Raw genomic sequence first — 18,047 nt, forward strand, 5'->3', positions numbered from 1 at the left:
ACTCCCCATTAACCCTAAAAGGGCCGGGTTATTTTGACCCTCTCTCAGCCGGAGAGGGGGGGGGGTGGATTCCGCCCCTCCCCCCTAAGATCTTGGCCATCGAGTGACGAAAAATTTTGAAACTCGGTACATGCATAGAGCAACTCATCATGAACATACCCAAGAAATGTCATGACTATATGTCAAAGGGTTTTTGAATTATGGCTAATTAATTATTCATATGTACAAATGGTAATTCTGCTCTGTGTACACGACCTACATGGGAAAATTCAGTTTTCAGGGCTCGCAGTGCTGGATATTCATAACAGCTGGGGTCGCGAAAAAAAAAATTTCAAGGCTATCGCGGAAAAAGTCAAGGGGGGGCGCCCCCTCCCCCGGCCCTTTTAGGGTTAATGGACTTGTAACTGCACATAATGTTTATTTTAAAATGAAGAATTTGGTAAGTACATGTATGTACAGACAAATCATGAAGTATGAGTGATTTCCATTTGTGAATTCATATATGAAGATTAATAGTAATAATTGTATTTCATGTTATTGTGAGGAGGATGTTAAAAAACAATGAGGTTTCAGCTATTAAGTGGGCACTTCTTTGTCTAGATATAAAAAGGGGAAAAACATGACAAGCCATGCCTAATATCTCCGTTTTGTACATCAATGACGGAAATGCAAAATTTAGCATTAGACTTTATGTACTTAAGCAAAAATGAATATGCATAAATGTAAATGTTTAATAACACTTTCTTCCCTTGCACTTGGGTTTAGAGAAGAGAACAATCATGGCCTCCATGCACAAGTACCCCCTCGATGGTAAGAAAGGAAGAGTTGGGGGAGACCACTGGGAGAGACATTCGAATGCATTATAGGTCTCTCTCAAATGACGTCACCTCCTACAGATTGTCACGCGAATCCGCATTTTGGGTGTCAAATTTTCGTGACGCGCATCGGCTGCGCCGTGTTTTGAAGACATTTTGAGTAACGTGAGTGTGTGTTTATAGGCCATCAGCCTCGGTCAAAAATTTTGGCCACCGCTATCAAATGAGCGGAATAATCGTCATAACGATTTTTGGCAAGGTATACACCTCCATAGTTGGAAAATATGTGATAGCATTGCAGCGGTGGCAGCTTTTTGAGTGTTATCACCCTCTTTTTTTTCAAAATGTCCATTAAAATGCTTGTTACCACTCTAGGGGCGGTATACCTTGCGCATGCGCACTATAATCATTTATGCCCTGATTTGATACTGACCAAACCCCCAGGCTGATGGCCTATTAGAACATTTTGCACACTGCGAGCGCACGCACCTGATGGTGTTGAACAAGTAGTTGTAACTTTCCTACGAAGATGGCTGTCTATGAGAAGGGTCTAGTATTAGCGACAATGTCGGACACTTAAAACATGAAAATGCTTTGAGCACATTCAGAATAAAATAAGTCCTGTGTCCTTCCCGCTTTACACCCACGAACCAGTAAATGCTCACAGTGTTTGCCGTCCACTGGACTCTCAGAAGTGGGTAAAAAGCACCCTCCCTTTGTTCATGAACGGAGCCCGTACAAGCCTGTACAAATACTCACCTTGGTCACCAAACCTACACGCATACAGGCCGAGTCGCAGCAGTGATCGATTCTTCATCAGAGCATCCTTCAGTATGTGGACTCCATCATTACCAAGGTTATTCTGGCCCAGGTTTAACGTCTCAAGACTCGTCAACACGGGCTGGGAATATCAGATCAAATAGAAAAAAATCATTCTCATGGAGAAATAAGTCGCAAATTGTACAGGTATTACAAGAGCTATTGAAAATTCAAAAAATGGATGTTGCAAGTACCCCTTATAGACCAATCCGAACACGCTGTCACCTCTATCACAGAGGCCCCCTTCTATGGCGCAGCATTGTGCTAGCTATTGTTCAGGATAACTGTCATGAAATAGTTGCTTTGTGAGTATACAGTGATCATGGACTTGTCTATAGGCTCAATGAACAAAAGTCTTGGTGGGTGGAATTACACAAATTGACTACGGAGGGGCCAATTTCAGTTGGTATTCCGGAATTAATGTGGGTTTTTTTTGGGGGGGGGGGGGGGGAGGAGCAGTCGGAGGGGAGGGGGGAGTTTGGTTGAAAGGTTGAGTCATGTACTCCTGTTCCATGCCAATCAATGTAGAACTTTCACATGTTTTATCATGTTATATTCACTATTAATAATTATTAAAATCTTATATATAGTGCCAAATCCGTCAAAATGACACTCAAGGCACTTTACAATTACAAAAAAATTGACTAAAAACCTTAAAAACCTACTCCCAAAAAAACTACCGAAATTGTTCATGTTGAATGTTTATCCCTTTCACAAAATATTGGAAAGGAAATGCAGATGTTGCACATCATTGTGGGTTACTCACTTGCTATGATCAATGTACCGGTACATGTATGTAAATTCTATATGCACATGTCATATGCAAAAGTGCACGTGTCATATGCACATGTGCATGCATCATATGCACATGTGCATGCATCATATGCACATGTGCATGCATCATATGCACATGTGCATGCATCATATGCACATGTGCATGCATCATATGCACATGTGCACGTGTCATGTGCATGCAGAAATATTGACACCGGTTCACAGGGTGAAGAAACTTTGTCCAATGAAAGCTAAAAAAATTAGAGGTCACAAGCACCCTTTGTAAAATAAACAGCGCCCTCGTTTGTCAAATCCCAGAGTGCATAGATTGCAGTCTGCTTCCACTTTTTAATAAACTGCATAAAGGATAACACATGTTTATCGTTGATAAAGAAACATATGAACTGTACCAATGCTTTTGCCAGATGGGTCATTCCATTCTGGGTGAGTTGATTGTTCCACAATACCAATGTGGTCAGCTGCCCCTCCATCTGATCCAATAACCCATCACATAAATGGGACAGTCCAGCATCCTGCATCAAGAACAAAAAACAAAACAAAAAAAGCATATTAGCAACAATCTATACAATCATAAAAAAATATTTTATCATGTGTATATGTCCTGGGCAATCTTGGAAACTGTCCACTTCCCTCGGCGATTCTCCCTCCAGAGAGAGGCGGTATCGCCATGGTGATAATGTCTCGAGAGGGAATTGTGGCATCTCCACGGACATCTTGAATTTCAATCTGCCTTCCATCCACTAAATGCCTTGGGACACGATGACATCTTGAAATCTTACGCAGGGTGACTGGCAACATTACAAGCTGTGTTAGGGGCGATGGAATGTCTATGAAGTCATTCTTAGTGGGTGAAATTTATGGGTTTAATTTGTAACTTATAATGATACATGTGTGGTTATACAATGAACATCAAATTTTAATTCTTTAAGGGGTCCGTGAGATGAATTTTTCTTAGGAACACATTTTGTACAACTTTCTATTCCTCTTAAATGTATGAAAATTAACTGACATCCCTTTTCGGTTAATTTTATTGAAAAGTGCACTTCTTTAAATATTTGAAATTGTCCTCAATTCAAAATGTACAGAGGTCCGAAAGTTTGTGTTGTTATCTCTCAATTTGTCCAATGTCCAGGATTTCTCACATTTTTCTTCTTCAGAGAAGCCTCTAACATCATCACAAGTAGTACTTTCCAGCATAATTTGTTTTTTGATGCACAAAATAAAAACTTCAAAAAAAAGTTTTTCTCCTGTGCGCACAATGTCCAGGGAAATCATCAGGCCTCCTTTCTGCACGAGTGAACGAAAAAAACTTGTGTGATTCGGGGTGCCATCCATCAAATTTAGGGCCGAATCATTTGCTGAATCACGGCTAGCTGTGCCGACGGCACAAGCGATGTCACGCGGTACGTCACTCACAAAGTGACATGTAAAAGCTCCTGCCAGAGCTTAAAATCACAAGTTTACATGTACTTGGGTGGGACTCGAACTAGCAAGCCCTTGGACAACACTGAAACATTTCCGTGAAGGGCAAACCAATTTAAGGAATTTACATCTCCCCAACACAAAGCCCATCCTATACAAAAAGACAAGTGAGGTCAGGGTATGAACAATGACAAAGTTGGTCTTGGTCACAAATCATTTGGTAATGGGTAAAATGGCTACTTATATAACGCTCTGAGTAGCTTTTGCATTAACTTGGGATTGAATAACCTGGATGGACTTGTGATGACTTGCGAGGTCTTGACTAAAACCCTGAAAGATCGCCCTCTGAAATTTGAAGAAAAAAGCAAAAACTAATTTCTCACTAAAAACGTTGATTTGCAAGGCTTACCTGGACGTGGTTATTTCTGAGGTCTAGTAGCTTGAGGCCCCGGTTGTGTTTCAGCATGCTTCCCAGGTGGATGGCGTCAGAGGGCACCAGTCTATTCTCGGCCAGATACAGGTCTCGGACCGAGTTGTTTTGTTTGAGTGCCATTACTGCGACAGAAGCAACAGACAGATAAACTGAGTCCTCTAGCACGCTTCTCACCACATAAAGTTTTGCAAAACTGAACCTCCACAAATTTCATCAGGACCATAGTGGCAAAAAGAGGCCAGAAATGAAATATTTGCTGTGGCCAAAATTTGACACCCAGAAATAAACCTTGTTTTTTTTAGGCAGCACATGAACATTTTAAGTTTTAAAAGCTAATGCTACAGTTCTGGGCCTATTTAACAGGCATGTAGCTATAAGTTGTTCTTTCAGTCAAAATCAAAATGTTGATTGAATTTGACTAGTCAGGAGTGCTTGCTTGAAATATGATCTGACTGTTGGTGACTAGCCTGTGTAAAAGGCATGGCAGGGGAAGAGGATGGAAATTTGACTGTCTGTGACTGTTCAAACAGTAGGAGGGTTAAGCAGTAAATAATTCTTAGCAAATTTAGCAAATATTTGCGTTGAGAAAAAAAATTGGCCGAGATCAAATCACAAGCAAAACAAACAGTATGCAGCATAACGATGCATGTACCTTTAATAATGTATTGTGGAACCCTCCCCCACCCCTCAGATTCCCCAACCCTTCATCCTCCCTCCTCCTATTCCCTCGAGAAAAAAAATAAAAATATTGTTCTAGTTAATTAAGCAAGAAATGCTTGTGGTCTGTGCCTGAAAGGTCAAAAAGGTCAACATAGCACTAGGATCCCCTTGGTGGCACATAACACAAAATCTTAGCTGCAACTGACAGGGAAGAGGGATGCATGTTTAACACAAATTGAGAGAAGCTAAGACACACGCAAGAGGCCACATGCAACATGAAGGATGTGTAGTGATCATGTTGCATGCGGAGATATTCAACAGGAAATGAGATCTTCTCGCTCCATGGACGTCATAGCTATTGAACATATACATGCATGCTGTTTCTGGTCAGGGGTGGCACATAGGCATATTGATTCTAGAATGTCAATGACTAAACTGCTAGATGCTCATGCTGCATCCTTAATGTTCACTTGGAGTACATACATGTATGTACATGTATATGCCATGTATTGGTTGGTCACAAAAGATAAGGGCAACTCTAGTTACTTTCTCTAAATATTTGAAAGATTTCAATTTAGTTTCATCCTGGATTTCTATTAAAAAACAAACAACAAAGAAATGCAGAAAGGCATGACCACACGAACGAATAGAGCACTGAAAGAGTTTTTTGTGACAATACATTTGTAACTGCTGATTGTGTTTTACCCAAGAACAAACAGGTCTGTTTTAGTACCAAACTTCTCACACCTCTATTTTCAAAAAGTCAAAGAAACATTTTTTTTTTGATAGTGACTTTCTTTGAAAATAATCTGCCAGTTGCCAACATTTTATGGGCAGATCCTTTTGTATCTTCAGAGGTGCTTTAATTTTTTTTCACAGCTTTACATCTCGAATGAATCCTTTACAAATTATATGGTGACGTTGAAGAACTCATTTTCAAACAAGGAAAAGTGTTTAAAAAAATATAATTTGTAATTTGAAGTGGTTACGCAGAAAAATTGCTCTTATGAAAGCACATGCCTTAATTGACCGCAAATGATGTGGTCCGAAGAACACTGTGTGTGACACACAGTGTTCGTATATTCCTGCATGGCATTACGCCTGAGGACAGACAACAAAAGGAGCACAAAGGGGCCATTGATCCTCGAAGGAAGGTGCCTATTGTCCTCGAACGCAGGTTTGTGTGCTTAGTCTATGGGAGAGTGTTATATTACAGGGACAAAGGAAAACACAAAGCCAATCCTCGGAAGCATAGCAAAAAACGACTGTGTGAGTACATGTGTGTAGATTGTGCGAGCGGGCATACAATGTGCTGCACGTATCCTAATTCTCTGTACGGTATGATTATGTAGGCTTACTCGTACGGGTAGGTACATGTACCTGTACGTATGATGCACCGGGTGGGATCGCGGTTTATTTTCAACATGTCTCGCTGTATTCTACAGCCTGTGTACGATGTTCGAAGTCGCCGCGCTTAGCCTAGGCAACGCAAAAAAAACCGAACCATTAACATGAGGCAATATATATTTTGTTAAAGCAAGCAAAATTTATAATGTTGCGGTAGCATAGCGGTGCGATTTATGCGCAGCGCTCATTTCTGCAAATGCAGCAGTTGCTAGGGCTATCAAATGCCTACCGTAGCTAGAACACTGGACATAAGCACATTGGGCTACCAGTCAGCCTGTGCTTAAAAATTAAGTCCAATCACAGGTCATATCATTTGTTCCACGTGATACAGCTTGCACTGTGACAAACTGACTACCACATATTATAGCAGAATAAAGAAGTTCTGATGATTATTAAATAGATGTGGTGCCCTAAGCAATCGTGGGGTCCTTCACTTGTGGGGTTTCTCCACACCTCTTAGCTTCATCTCAGGCCACATAATCATTTAGAAATATAAATGAAAGTCCTCTAAACATTGCTCCATATTGTATGATTTCAGGTTACTGAAGTAGAGCAGTGACTCAGGGCCTGTCTAAATTCGTATCCAGGCCGAGTTCCAGACCAGTTGCGAATAAGTTGCAGGATTCTACAACTTCCCCGCAATCTTCCCACAATGAGGTTATCAGTATTGGTGAGTCAAGCAGTTGCTAATGAAAATTTGCCTGGAACATGTCCAGGACAAATGCAGAGCTTCTTCCGGACAAAGTGAATGATTCTACCTGCAATTTGTGCGGAACTCATCCCGGATGTGAATTGAGAGGGGCCCTTTTATTTTGCCAGAGTCCACAAAGTCAAAGGCCTCAAAATTTCCCAACAACCTAAACAATTTCCTGGAAAACTTGAGGTGAGGCCATGGTTTGGAAAATCCCCTTTTAGCATAATAATTGTTTTGAAACAAATGAAATGTTCATACATGTACATTCTGGAGTAGTGTTTATGAGCAGAAAAAGGCAAAAAAAAAGACTAAACAAACACAAAAATTGTAAACCAAACACAAGAAGAAGGGAGTACATAAAAATTAAACAACAACTTGAAATTCCAATGTATCTATGCACAGTAATAAGGAGTGATAAACATGTGAACTAGCATATAACAGAACCACCAACAAACAACCCAACAACCCCAAACAAAGGAGAGGGGAAACCAACCAACAAACAGTCTTACAGAGCAAGAAGAGCGGTCGGCCGGATATATTGCATCCTTCCATGTGAAGCGCTGACAGAGTGATATCGGCACGCAGGGCTCTTGCTAGCATGGGCATGCTGTACTCTGTCCAGTTGGTGTTACGGATGTCCAGGCATTCTAACGACGACACCTAAATGGATGCACACACAAAAACAAAGAAGATTTAGAAGATGGATTACCACTACATAATATCCTGGGCCCAATTTCACTGCACCACAAAGAATTTCATTGTGTAAGATATGGGGAAAACCATGGCCTCATGGTCTGGAGCATTGAATTTGTGGTCTGCGGGCAATTCTTAAAGTTTATAAAGGGCCCATACAATATACATTTTTTAATACAATCCTTGAAAATGCACCTTTGTATCCCATTTAACCTTATTTTAATTTTCGTCTTGCCATTTTCAAGTGTACCGGTATATAGGTGCCTTTTGGTTTTATGCTAATGCAAATTTCCGTATTCATGAGCCAAAGTGTGATGTCATTTCAGGCAGAAACCTCAATGTTACAGCTATTTCAGCACAAACAGTTGCCAGAGTTTTGGATATTTTGCTGTCCTAAATTGTTGTTTCTTCGGGGATTCGTTGTTGTGTCAGTACGGCAGTATGCCAGTGAGCAAACTGTTCCCACAGATGTTTTCAATGAGCACATTTTTGGGTTCACAATTTGAACAGAAAACCCCTAAACTGAACAGTGTCTTCCTGAAATGACATCACAGCAACAGCGCCCTCAGCTGTCCGGAAAAGGAAGGACATCAGTTTTAAAATTTTTACAGAAGTGCACTTTCAGTAAAATTAACAAAAATGGATGGTTTTCGTACATTTAAGAGTACAAAGTTGTACAAAATATGTTCCTCAGACAAATTCATTTTATGGACCATTTTAGGTTGTGGGTTTGAGTCCAGCCTAGGGTCATGGTGCCTGTGCCCTTGGGCAAGGCACTTTGTCACTCATTGCTTCTCTCCACCCAGGTGTAAATGGGTACCTGTGAGGGCAAAGATGGTTATTATGGTTGCTTTTAGCTGCTTAGCACCAAAATGGCAGCATCGAGCTGTATAATGGTGTAGCACCTTAAGTGCCAATAATGGTGGATACGTGCGCTTTATAAATACACATTATTATTATTATTTTTGCACACATGAGGATATCTATTTTCATTCTGTCTTTGTGGTTAGTGTGTTTGTTGCTGTTTCTGTTCCTGGTCTTAGCAAAAATAAACATAGCCTCAGTCAGTAACAGAAATTATGTGCTTAGCAAAGTCATTAAATGAGGCTCTGAGTCACGAAGATAATGGGCAGTATGTGGAAAAATCTGACATCAAACAAGAACAATGCCGTTGAATGCACATCCACCATCAATATGGAGCAAGTTCAAGCATGGGCTTTGGTTAACCACAGTTCAACAAACTCTGCATGAACCCATGATAGTCAACTACAGTTTTGACTCATCTGGTCAACTACATTTACATGTAGGCTACTGTACCAAGGTTGGTTTCATCACTCTACCAAAAGCAACGTGCAGCAGCGTAGAAGGCAAATGGTAGGGTTGGGTGGGGGCAATCTGTAATTTCCTTCATGACCCCTCCCCCCCCCCCAAAAAAAAATAAGAAGAAATTCTATAAAAGCAATGAAGAGACCCAATGCAAGCAATATTATTACTATAATATATATTTTAGCAAACATCTAAGGTAAAACAAAAGCTGCCAGGAGTAACCTCAAACAGTTCTATGATACTTTGTGTGTGCACTATATATAAAACACACATACTTGTTCCAAAGTTGAGGGGACTATACAGGAGTTGTTCCATGGGGACCGGAGTCGCTCTGGGGACAGCAGAAAATCCCCATAGCTCGGTCCTAATTTGCCTAACAATAAAAAACTTCCTTGCCTTAACTGTACCAGTTCTTATGGGGACCGGAGTCGCTCTGGGGACAGCAGAAAATCCCCATAGCTCGGTCCTAATTTGCCTAACAATAAAAAACGTCCCTGCCTTAACTGTACTTATGGGGACCGGAGTCGCTCTGGGGACAGCAGAAAATCCCCATAGCTCGGTCCTAATTTGCCTAACAATAAAAAACGTCCCTGCCTTAACTGTACTTATGGGGACCGGAGTCGCTCTGGGGACAGCAGAAAGTCACCATAACTCGGTCCTAATTTGCCTAACAATAAAAAACTTTCCCATAATGCAGTGACGGCACACCCACACGTTCTTGTTCCATAACTGTGGGGACTACACACCACGTACTATGGGGACCAAAGACACTATGGGGACAGCAGAAAGTCCTCATCACTCGGTCCTAATTTGCTGAACTACATGTATAAAAAACTTCCCCATAACGCAGTGATGGCGCGCCCAGTGCCAACATGCATCATATCATGTCCAGCCCCCCCTTCAGAAACACACATTTTGTTCCGAAAGAAGGGCAACAATGTTTAACACATTAAATAATTCCCAATGGTCTTCCAGTCGACACTTATCATGATTAATATTATCATGACACATCCTTTATTAGACCCATGGTTCACAAGTCAAGTGAATCGATGCGTGTTATGTATATATGTACATGTATGTAGTTTCAGGACTGCTATTGACCTACATGTGTACATTTGCAAATGTCTACAACAGTTGAGTGACATTTTCTTTTCAGTTTTCTAATTAAAGTTACACACCCCGTGCTCTTTAAAAAATGTATTTTTTTTCTCCGTATGAATTTTCAATTTGTACAACGAAATAACTGTACTTTATTCCGCTTTTCAGCATCTGCAACCTTCTGAAAAAAGATTTTAATTTTGCACACCAATGAACCCGCCCTTCTTGAGTCAAATTGTTGTCTGGCAGCCAATAATTCAATTTATTGTGAAGAAATAATTCAATAACTAAACGTTAGTGTTTTTCTGTTTTGTTCAATGTCTCATTCAAAAGTGAATAACTTTTATATTTCTAGGAATATAGCAATTGAAAAAACGAATCTATTTTTCGAGGTGAAACTCAAAAATGGCGCGGGGACTGCATCTTTAAGATGCGCTATGGCGGCTCCCCAATGAAGAAAATAACGCCAAAATCATCTAGTATTAAGAAATTATGGGGAAACAGGTACAATTCTGTACAGAAATATGTTTTGCTCATTTTAATATATGCTGTTCAACCTGGCGCCTGACGTACATGTACATGCAGAAGTGTTGATGTGAAGTATTGATTTTGCCTGTTATGTGAAGGCCTACGTGTACTTATGCTCTCTGGACGAACGATAAAAAAAATCCCAGAGAACATTTGTCTGTGGAAATTTATACATGTGTCTGCAGACCATGGCCTTGTGTCACAGGTTCATTTGTCAGGGTCGTGAGTTGTTTGTGTTTAATTTATACTGATGTGCATAATGTAATGTGTAGTCTGTCCATGCAATCTGTTAACTTAGGTAAGGCCAAAAAAAAAAATATTCGGTCTCTGGTCAGACCAAAGTTCCGGAATTGACGCGGCCACGTGGCTTTTTTTTTTTTTTTTTTTTTTTTTTTTTTTTTCTCCAAGCTTGGATTGTACAGACAAGGTGGGTACTATTTTGCTTTTTTGGTGTCCTCATGTACATTGGTGTCCTCCATAATTTGCCTTGGTGCTTTCGATCATTTGCCTCGGTGCAATTTCCCATTCCTTGGTGCTCTTTGGTAAAAAAAATTGAGGAGGTGCGGAAATAGAGGGCGCTGTTTGAGCTACCGCGGAACATTTTGGAAAAAAAAAGATCGACGCGCATGATTAAAATCGACGCGCGCGCTGACCAGAGACCAACTTAATATACAACACTTGCAAACATTAAACAAAAAACCTACCAAATTATTATGAAAAACCTTACTTCACTGTAAGTGAATAATTATCATCATGACACCTGGTGTGTTCAAGAAAAGTGGAATATTTGTATCAACGATGGTCAAAACTGATTTTTTTTCCCCCTCCAAATACTGCCCCAATTTGCAAAATTTAGTTAGTCCACAGTTTGTTTGCATCCTGTTACACATCCGTGAGTGGGTGCAAGCATGGAGCTGTGTTTTATAGCTCCATGGTGCAAGTCTGGTTCCCTGACCTGGCAATTCCCCAACGTCTATAAATTGCTTCCATTCATCTGAAGTAGGTTCAGGGAACCAGACTATAACTGCATATTTCTTGTTTTTTTCCAGCATCTACATGTGCGAACACAAAACTTTAAACACGTCAGTGTAACAATATTTGGAATAAAAATACTAACCCCCAAATCCCTCCATTTCTGAAAATTACAGCAAGAGCAAATGTTGAATATTACCTACCAAAAAAGCTCCATGAGAGACCGTCTTTTTAAAAAATATTGTTATGCTGTTTTCAAATATCTACTTTTCAAATTTCAAGCCTGATAATAAAACTCAAAAGAAAATTTGAAATCCGAATGTTGATCACAACATTATGCTACATTTATAACAGTGTTATAAATGAATGATGCAGTTCTACACTGAACATGTTCGGAGTGGAAAATGCGATAATCAAGCACATACGTTTTTAAATTGGTTACAGATATTGCGGGATTTGATTTTATTAATTTGAATATGCAAGCATTGTTCCTTTGGCAAGTTCAAATGACTACTGAATGACTCTTTCAAAATCACATTGCGTTTGGGATCCAAATTTGTCTATTTTCAAAAACTAATTTCTTCTAATTCTCAAAATGTTTTGCCAAAACCCAAATTAGCAATTACATGTAAGCGCATACATGTCATTGAAAAGCTCGTACTTTCTAAAATAAGAATACACCGTAACTTTAAGCTTAATTTCTTTTTGTGATTCGCCTGTCAAAACACATCCCTCATATCCCTTAAATCCCTATGAACGGACTTCAAACTGGTAACCCCGATCCCTGGTAGACATCACACAGTATTTGCTCTTGATCCAGCCGTAATTTACAGACATTGAGCCGGTAACCAAGATTCAGAGCAAATTTGTGTAGAGAGGAGTGTAGGGAACTTGACTCGGGAACCGGGCCAGACTCCGCATTAATGCAGCGTGCATGTGGCTCGTCTCTGGTGACGCGGCCGGTCGACGTGAAACCCCACCGCAAACATACTTTGTAACATGAGCGAAGTGGGGAATTTTATTAGATTGAGTCATATGTGTGACTTAAACAGGCATAGTGCGCTGGCTGAAAAATCAGTCAAACAGTACCGTACAGATTGTCAGGGAAAACAAATTTTCTACCAGGAGATTTTCTTAAAAGACACATTTCATTTGTAGGAGCATGAAAGTTTGTCAATCTGCCTCACAAGATTTCTTACAAGTGGATCTGGTAAGTATTCAGGTATGTCTATCACATAAATAATTTTAATACATATAATAATAGTTATACTGTTGTGCTTACATGAATACCACTGGATACCAACTTAGGTTTGAACCTATGTACATGTACATGTACATGTACATGTGCATTAGCCCAATACGCCATTTGCGAGTGACCTACAGTGTGTATACCCTTTGGGGTTTAAATTTGAAAAACATCTGGTACATGGACTTGCTCAGAATGCTTGGCACATTTTAATTGTGAATTCTCCAGACCAAAGACACTGTTGCTAATCACATGATACAGGGCAAGCTCTTGCATAGTTACTTAAGAGACGCTCGGCACCAATACATTGGTCACAATGGGTGAGAATGGCACAAAGACATCATACCATGCCGGAGCTGGGGGTTGCTAGCATAAGGCTTGCCCCGAATCACGTGATATAGTAACAGTCTCTTTGGTCGGGAGAATGCAAAGTAAACACGTGCAAAGCATTGGATTAAGTCAGCGTTCCAGATTTTATTCAAATTTAACTTGCAAATGGCTTATCATGAGCAATCAGGGGATCAGGTTGGCGTAGTGTTACTTTCCTCAACTTCCATTGCTGTGACCCGGATTCCAATCCCACCTGGGTCAACATGTGGATTGGGTTTTCAGTCCTTGCCTAATTCCATGGGTTTTCCCTAGAATATCATTCTGGGGTTTTCCTCCCACCACTAAACTGTATTTCTTTCCACATCTTCTTCCCAGTCTTATAATTCATCCTGTTCTGGCACTTGTGCTGTTGGATGTTGTCAAAATAAATAAATTTAAAAAAATAGTAAAATGTGGACAAATCTACCCTGGAATTTGTTTTTGGAGGAGGATGTCTTTTTTATTTCTCTCAATTCTCACCCCCCAGCGATGGACTTGCACCAATTCCACCATTCATCTACATGTAAATCAAATACTATGTACAAATATCGTAACCCTTATTCTTTTCCCCGTCTTGAATAATAAACAGATGAGCTCCACTGACAGCTTCCGTTTCAAGTGACGCAGACTAGCCACCTCCCTGATAGCCTATCTTACCATTTTAGCAAGTATCAGATGTGCAGAATACATCTACATCATCCTCCAAAAAAAATCCAAAAAAAAAAATCACAGTCTACTGGCCAGCAAAGCCGAGTCACAAATCCTCTCGCTGATAGTCAAGGATTTCTGCCTCTGAGCCAAAATCCTTCCTTGTCAAGAGGCAAGAAAGCTTCCATCCCTCGCACGACACGGACTCTCAACCCTCACGCTGAGGACCTGAATTAGATACTCCAGCTTTGGCGAGATTTGCCCGAGTGGCACATGTCTGATGCTACTTCAAGACTCCAGACATGTTGAACCCTTTAGCTGATGGAGTGTTTATCTAAATGACTGGCGTGGGCAGCCATTTTAGTTTGCATCTACTGGACAGCGCAAATAAGACGCTGAAAACATGTCACTCAGGAAAAATAAAAGGAAGTAGGCTTCCACAAACATGTACAGTGACATCACTAACATGTAAAGTACATGTACATGTATATTTCATTCAAGAATGAATACAATGTACATTTCAACATGTACCATGTATTTACTGATTATTTAAGAGTTTAACTTTGTTTATTGTTCTTTCATTGCTTGTTGGTATTTTTAAAGTCTTTTTGAATCTTTTTTTTTTTAATTTTTGGTCTTCCCTTTAACTTCATCATTTATAAACTACGCATTCAATGAATTCAAACTAAACTACTTTGCAGTAAACCCAAGGCATATTTGTCAAACAAACTTGTGTCATTAAGCCTCATGTAATATACATGTAATACTGACCGTGCTAAATCCATCACAATCATTTAAATCCTGCTTGTGGATTTTGGTAGTATTAGGCGGTAAAAGGTCACGTGGTTCAGCTTCCAGAACCCTCGCGCGGCCCGCTGATGGGCATTTTACACTGAGTTAATGCTGCCCTTTCTCTTGCTATAATTTTTGGCATTCATGTTGGAATTTTATCTTGATATTCTTTTTTTTTTTTTTTAATGGATGAAAAGTCACTTGGAGATACGTAAACAAGAATTTCATTAATGACCTTTCACATCCGGTATTTTCGTTTCTACGTGTAGGTCTCTTTGTTTGTTACTGTTTGTTTTCACATCACGTACTTGCACGAAAACGAGAATATGTAACACCACGAAAATTTACCAACCTACAGCTGATGGGTTCTAAATTTAGTTGGGCTGGCTTGACTGTACTCCAGAGCAGCGGTCACTTGAGATTTGTTTCGTAAATGCTAATAAGTCCTTTTAAGTTTATTTTTGAAGAAAAATGTAAACCCTAGAAGAAATGTTGGTCTTCTATTTAACTATAAAGCTTTGAATACCAGTGTTTTTAATGTTAAAATGTAATGTTATACAATGTACATGTACATGAATTAAATTTCATACCACCGGTAGTCAAGGATCTTAGGAAGTAATTTTTTTGTTCTCAGTCTGTGGACAAAATGTTGAATCAATGACATTGCATTGACATGCATGCACTTGAATGTCGTGCTATCTTGGTAGAGGGTTTCCCCTGGATTTTCTATATATTTTTTTCGCGGCGCCTGTCTAATGCACTCCGAACCAGATGGTTGTCTTCCTGATAGTACTGAAGTACTGCCCATGGGGTGGAAACATGAGACAATATAAAATTCTATTTAAATAAAAAATAAGAAGGAAAATGATGCTGCTGATAAGTGGAAGTGCTCCCAGTACTACGGTACATGGTACCGGTACATATTAATAAGTACAATGTATGTATGCATGCATTACCTTCAACAAGATAACACTGCAACCCCCCCCCCCCCCAAAAAAAACCTTTACATGTATAACAGCATTGAGAAACTCCAGGAAAGGGGCCAAGTGGGACAAGGCCCCTCCTCTCTGTGATGTAGCTCCTCTTAGAACCCCCCCCCCCCCCAAGTCTGCAAAAGCTATGGATCCAGAATACGGACTTAATACCTGAATATCTTATGAAGCTACCAGGGTACATGATATATGTTTTAAATGTCAGCCCTTCTCCCATCTGAATTCTTGATCTTCCCCAAACAATAAATATATGCAGGAGGGGCTCCCCTTCCTTCTTGATGCTGCTTGATTACATCCTCTTAACCCCCCCCCCCTCCCTCCCCAGTCGGCAAACACAGAACGCTCCAGAATGTTCCAGAATGCCAACTTTATTCAGCTGAATTTCTCAAGCCCTCCCTCTATGGCTGGTGATCATGTAGTGTAGGACCCTCATTTAGTTTCAATCAAATTAGAGTCAAGGTATTTTTTTATTACTCAAAAATTACCTTTCCAACCTAAAGTACACTTAACTCTCAATTCTAATGACACCTGTTTGGTAATTTTGAACGGTTTCTTGGGGTAGAAATTACGATTTTCCTATGCGGTTTTCGGTTGGTGCCCTGCAATTCAGTGCGCCATGCACGTTCACAGTACATCGTGCGGTGATCGCCATCTTTATTTTCGTGTTGTGTTTTGTCATTGTCATCGTCATTTTACCCCCAAATTTCCCTCAAAAATTCAAAACCCTGCCCTCTATCTATAACATACATTTGTACCTGCATGTTTTTTGACTGTCTGTGACTGTTCAAACAAAAGTTTCAAAACTGTCAAATTGTTTAATATACAATGTACAAATTTATTTAAAAGTCAGCCCCCTTCCCTCCTGACATCCGAACTTGTCCCTGAACACAGCTGAGAGAAGAAATTGTTATCTTTTACCCTTTTAAGGAGACGCGAGGCGGCCTGCCAGCCTCTGGCACCGATGGAACGATTGGAGGCGAGAACCAGCCTGATTGCAGATTCGTAGAATTCACACATGTCAAACAGTGCTGCTGCTGCCTGCAAAATAAGACACAGAGGAACACAAACATCAGTTGAAATGTGCATATCATGGTAATTTTTGACTTTTGTTTAAAAAGCCTTTGGCTGTGTTTAGAGCAACAACATTGAATTTTCAGGCTCAAAGTGCTCACAGAAACACTGGCTACATTGCAGTCAACACTTTGTTTCAAAACAAAGTTGCAGTCAGCACAAATAGTGACAGAAGAGAGAAGTTGTAAATGTGTAATAAGAAAAAATTTATACATTCATCAACCCTAACCCTTTGGTGCAAAGATTATTTGGATTAGCCACACAAGTTTATAATAATTCTTTGGCATGTGTTATCGACCGCCCAGTGCAGCAAAGGAATAATAATAGTAATTATAACGGCAACTTATAACGCGCCGGTATCCGCGATATGAGATATTGCGAATGGCGAGGGGTGGTTTGTTCCAAAGATGAGGACCTGCGTAAGAAAATGATCGATCACCCCAAGATTTGTGAGTGTGAGGGACAACCAGCAAAGAAGCATCAGAAGATCTCAATCGCCTGGATGAACTGTATGGAGTTAATAGGTGTACAAAATGTATGTTGTATTCAGGAGCTGAATAATCCTTCAAGACCCTGTGAAATCCATTAACCGTACAAGCCACAAGAAAACTTTTTTCTAGTATTGCAAATTACTTTAAATGTAATTGCTTCAGTGATGTAGTGCCTTGATGCTGGGCCTTGGCCTTAAGGCTGGATTTTAGGGCCTTGGCCTTGGCCTCGAGGCTTGAGGGCAAAAGCCTTGGCCTTGGCCTTGGCCTTGAGGGTTCAGGGCCTTGCAATTTTGAGTAAAGGCTCTTCAAGGCCCATAGATTTTTGCATTTTCCAGATAAATCTGTTCGAAATGTTGCTGTTACCATTTTAATCGTGTTACCATGGAGGAGGGAAGCATCCTATAGATTTGTGTGTTGGGCACACTTCCACTTTTGTAGCATCACATTTTGTTACCATTGTAGTAGATTTGCTGCAACAATATTCCGTACACTTGTGGGGCTAATGCTAATGAGATGATCACTTTAATTGCATATAACCATGGAACAGATCTGTTTGGTTGTATATGTCTCCCTGATAAGTGCTACAGATTTGCATGTATCTGTTTTAGATAATGCTGATATTTCTGACTATGTTGGGCCAGCAAATAAAAATTTCCCAAATCAGTTTCTTGGATCCCCTTTTGTTACACTTGGGAGAGTTGTGTGTCAATATAGAAGTAAATCATTATTTTGTTTAGTTAAACCATATTGAAGACCTGAACTTATACTTTAATAGA

The 18,047-nt window shown here is 40.0% G+C and overlaps 1 protein-coding gene across 1 annotated transcript in view; it reads right to left on the bottom strand.

The window, feature by feature from the left end:
• The window catches only part of LOC119742688 (protein phosphatase 1 regulatory subunit 37-like), a 60,668-nt gene that overhangs the window by 7,731 nt on the left and 34,890 nt on the right, over positions 1 to 18,047 (bottom strand). Inside the window, exons 5-9 of the mRNA XM_038218849.1 lie at positions 16,628 to 16,747; positions 7,555 to 7,705; positions 4,261 to 4,406; positions 2,819 to 2,941; positions 1,575 to 1,716 (exon numbers count right to left, since the gene is read on the bottom strand). Coding sequence (XP_038074777.1) covers positions 1,575 to 1,716; positions 2,819 to 2,941; positions 4,261 to 4,406; positions 7,555 to 7,705; positions 16,628 to 16,747 — 682 coding nt within the window. The remainder of the gene's footprint in view (positions 1 to 1,574; positions 1,717 to 2,818; positions 2,942 to 4,260; positions 4,407 to 7,554; positions 7,706 to 16,627; positions 16,748 to 18,047) is intronic.

This window comes from Patiria miniata, unplaced genomic scaffold (assembly GCF_015706575.1).
Source record: "Patiria miniata isolate m_02_andy unplaced genomic scaffold, ASM1570657v1 HiC_scaffold_6, whole genome shotgun sequence".
Lineage (NCBI taxonomy): Eukaryota > Metazoa > Echinodermata > Asteroidea > Valvatida > Asterinidae > Patiria > Patiria miniata.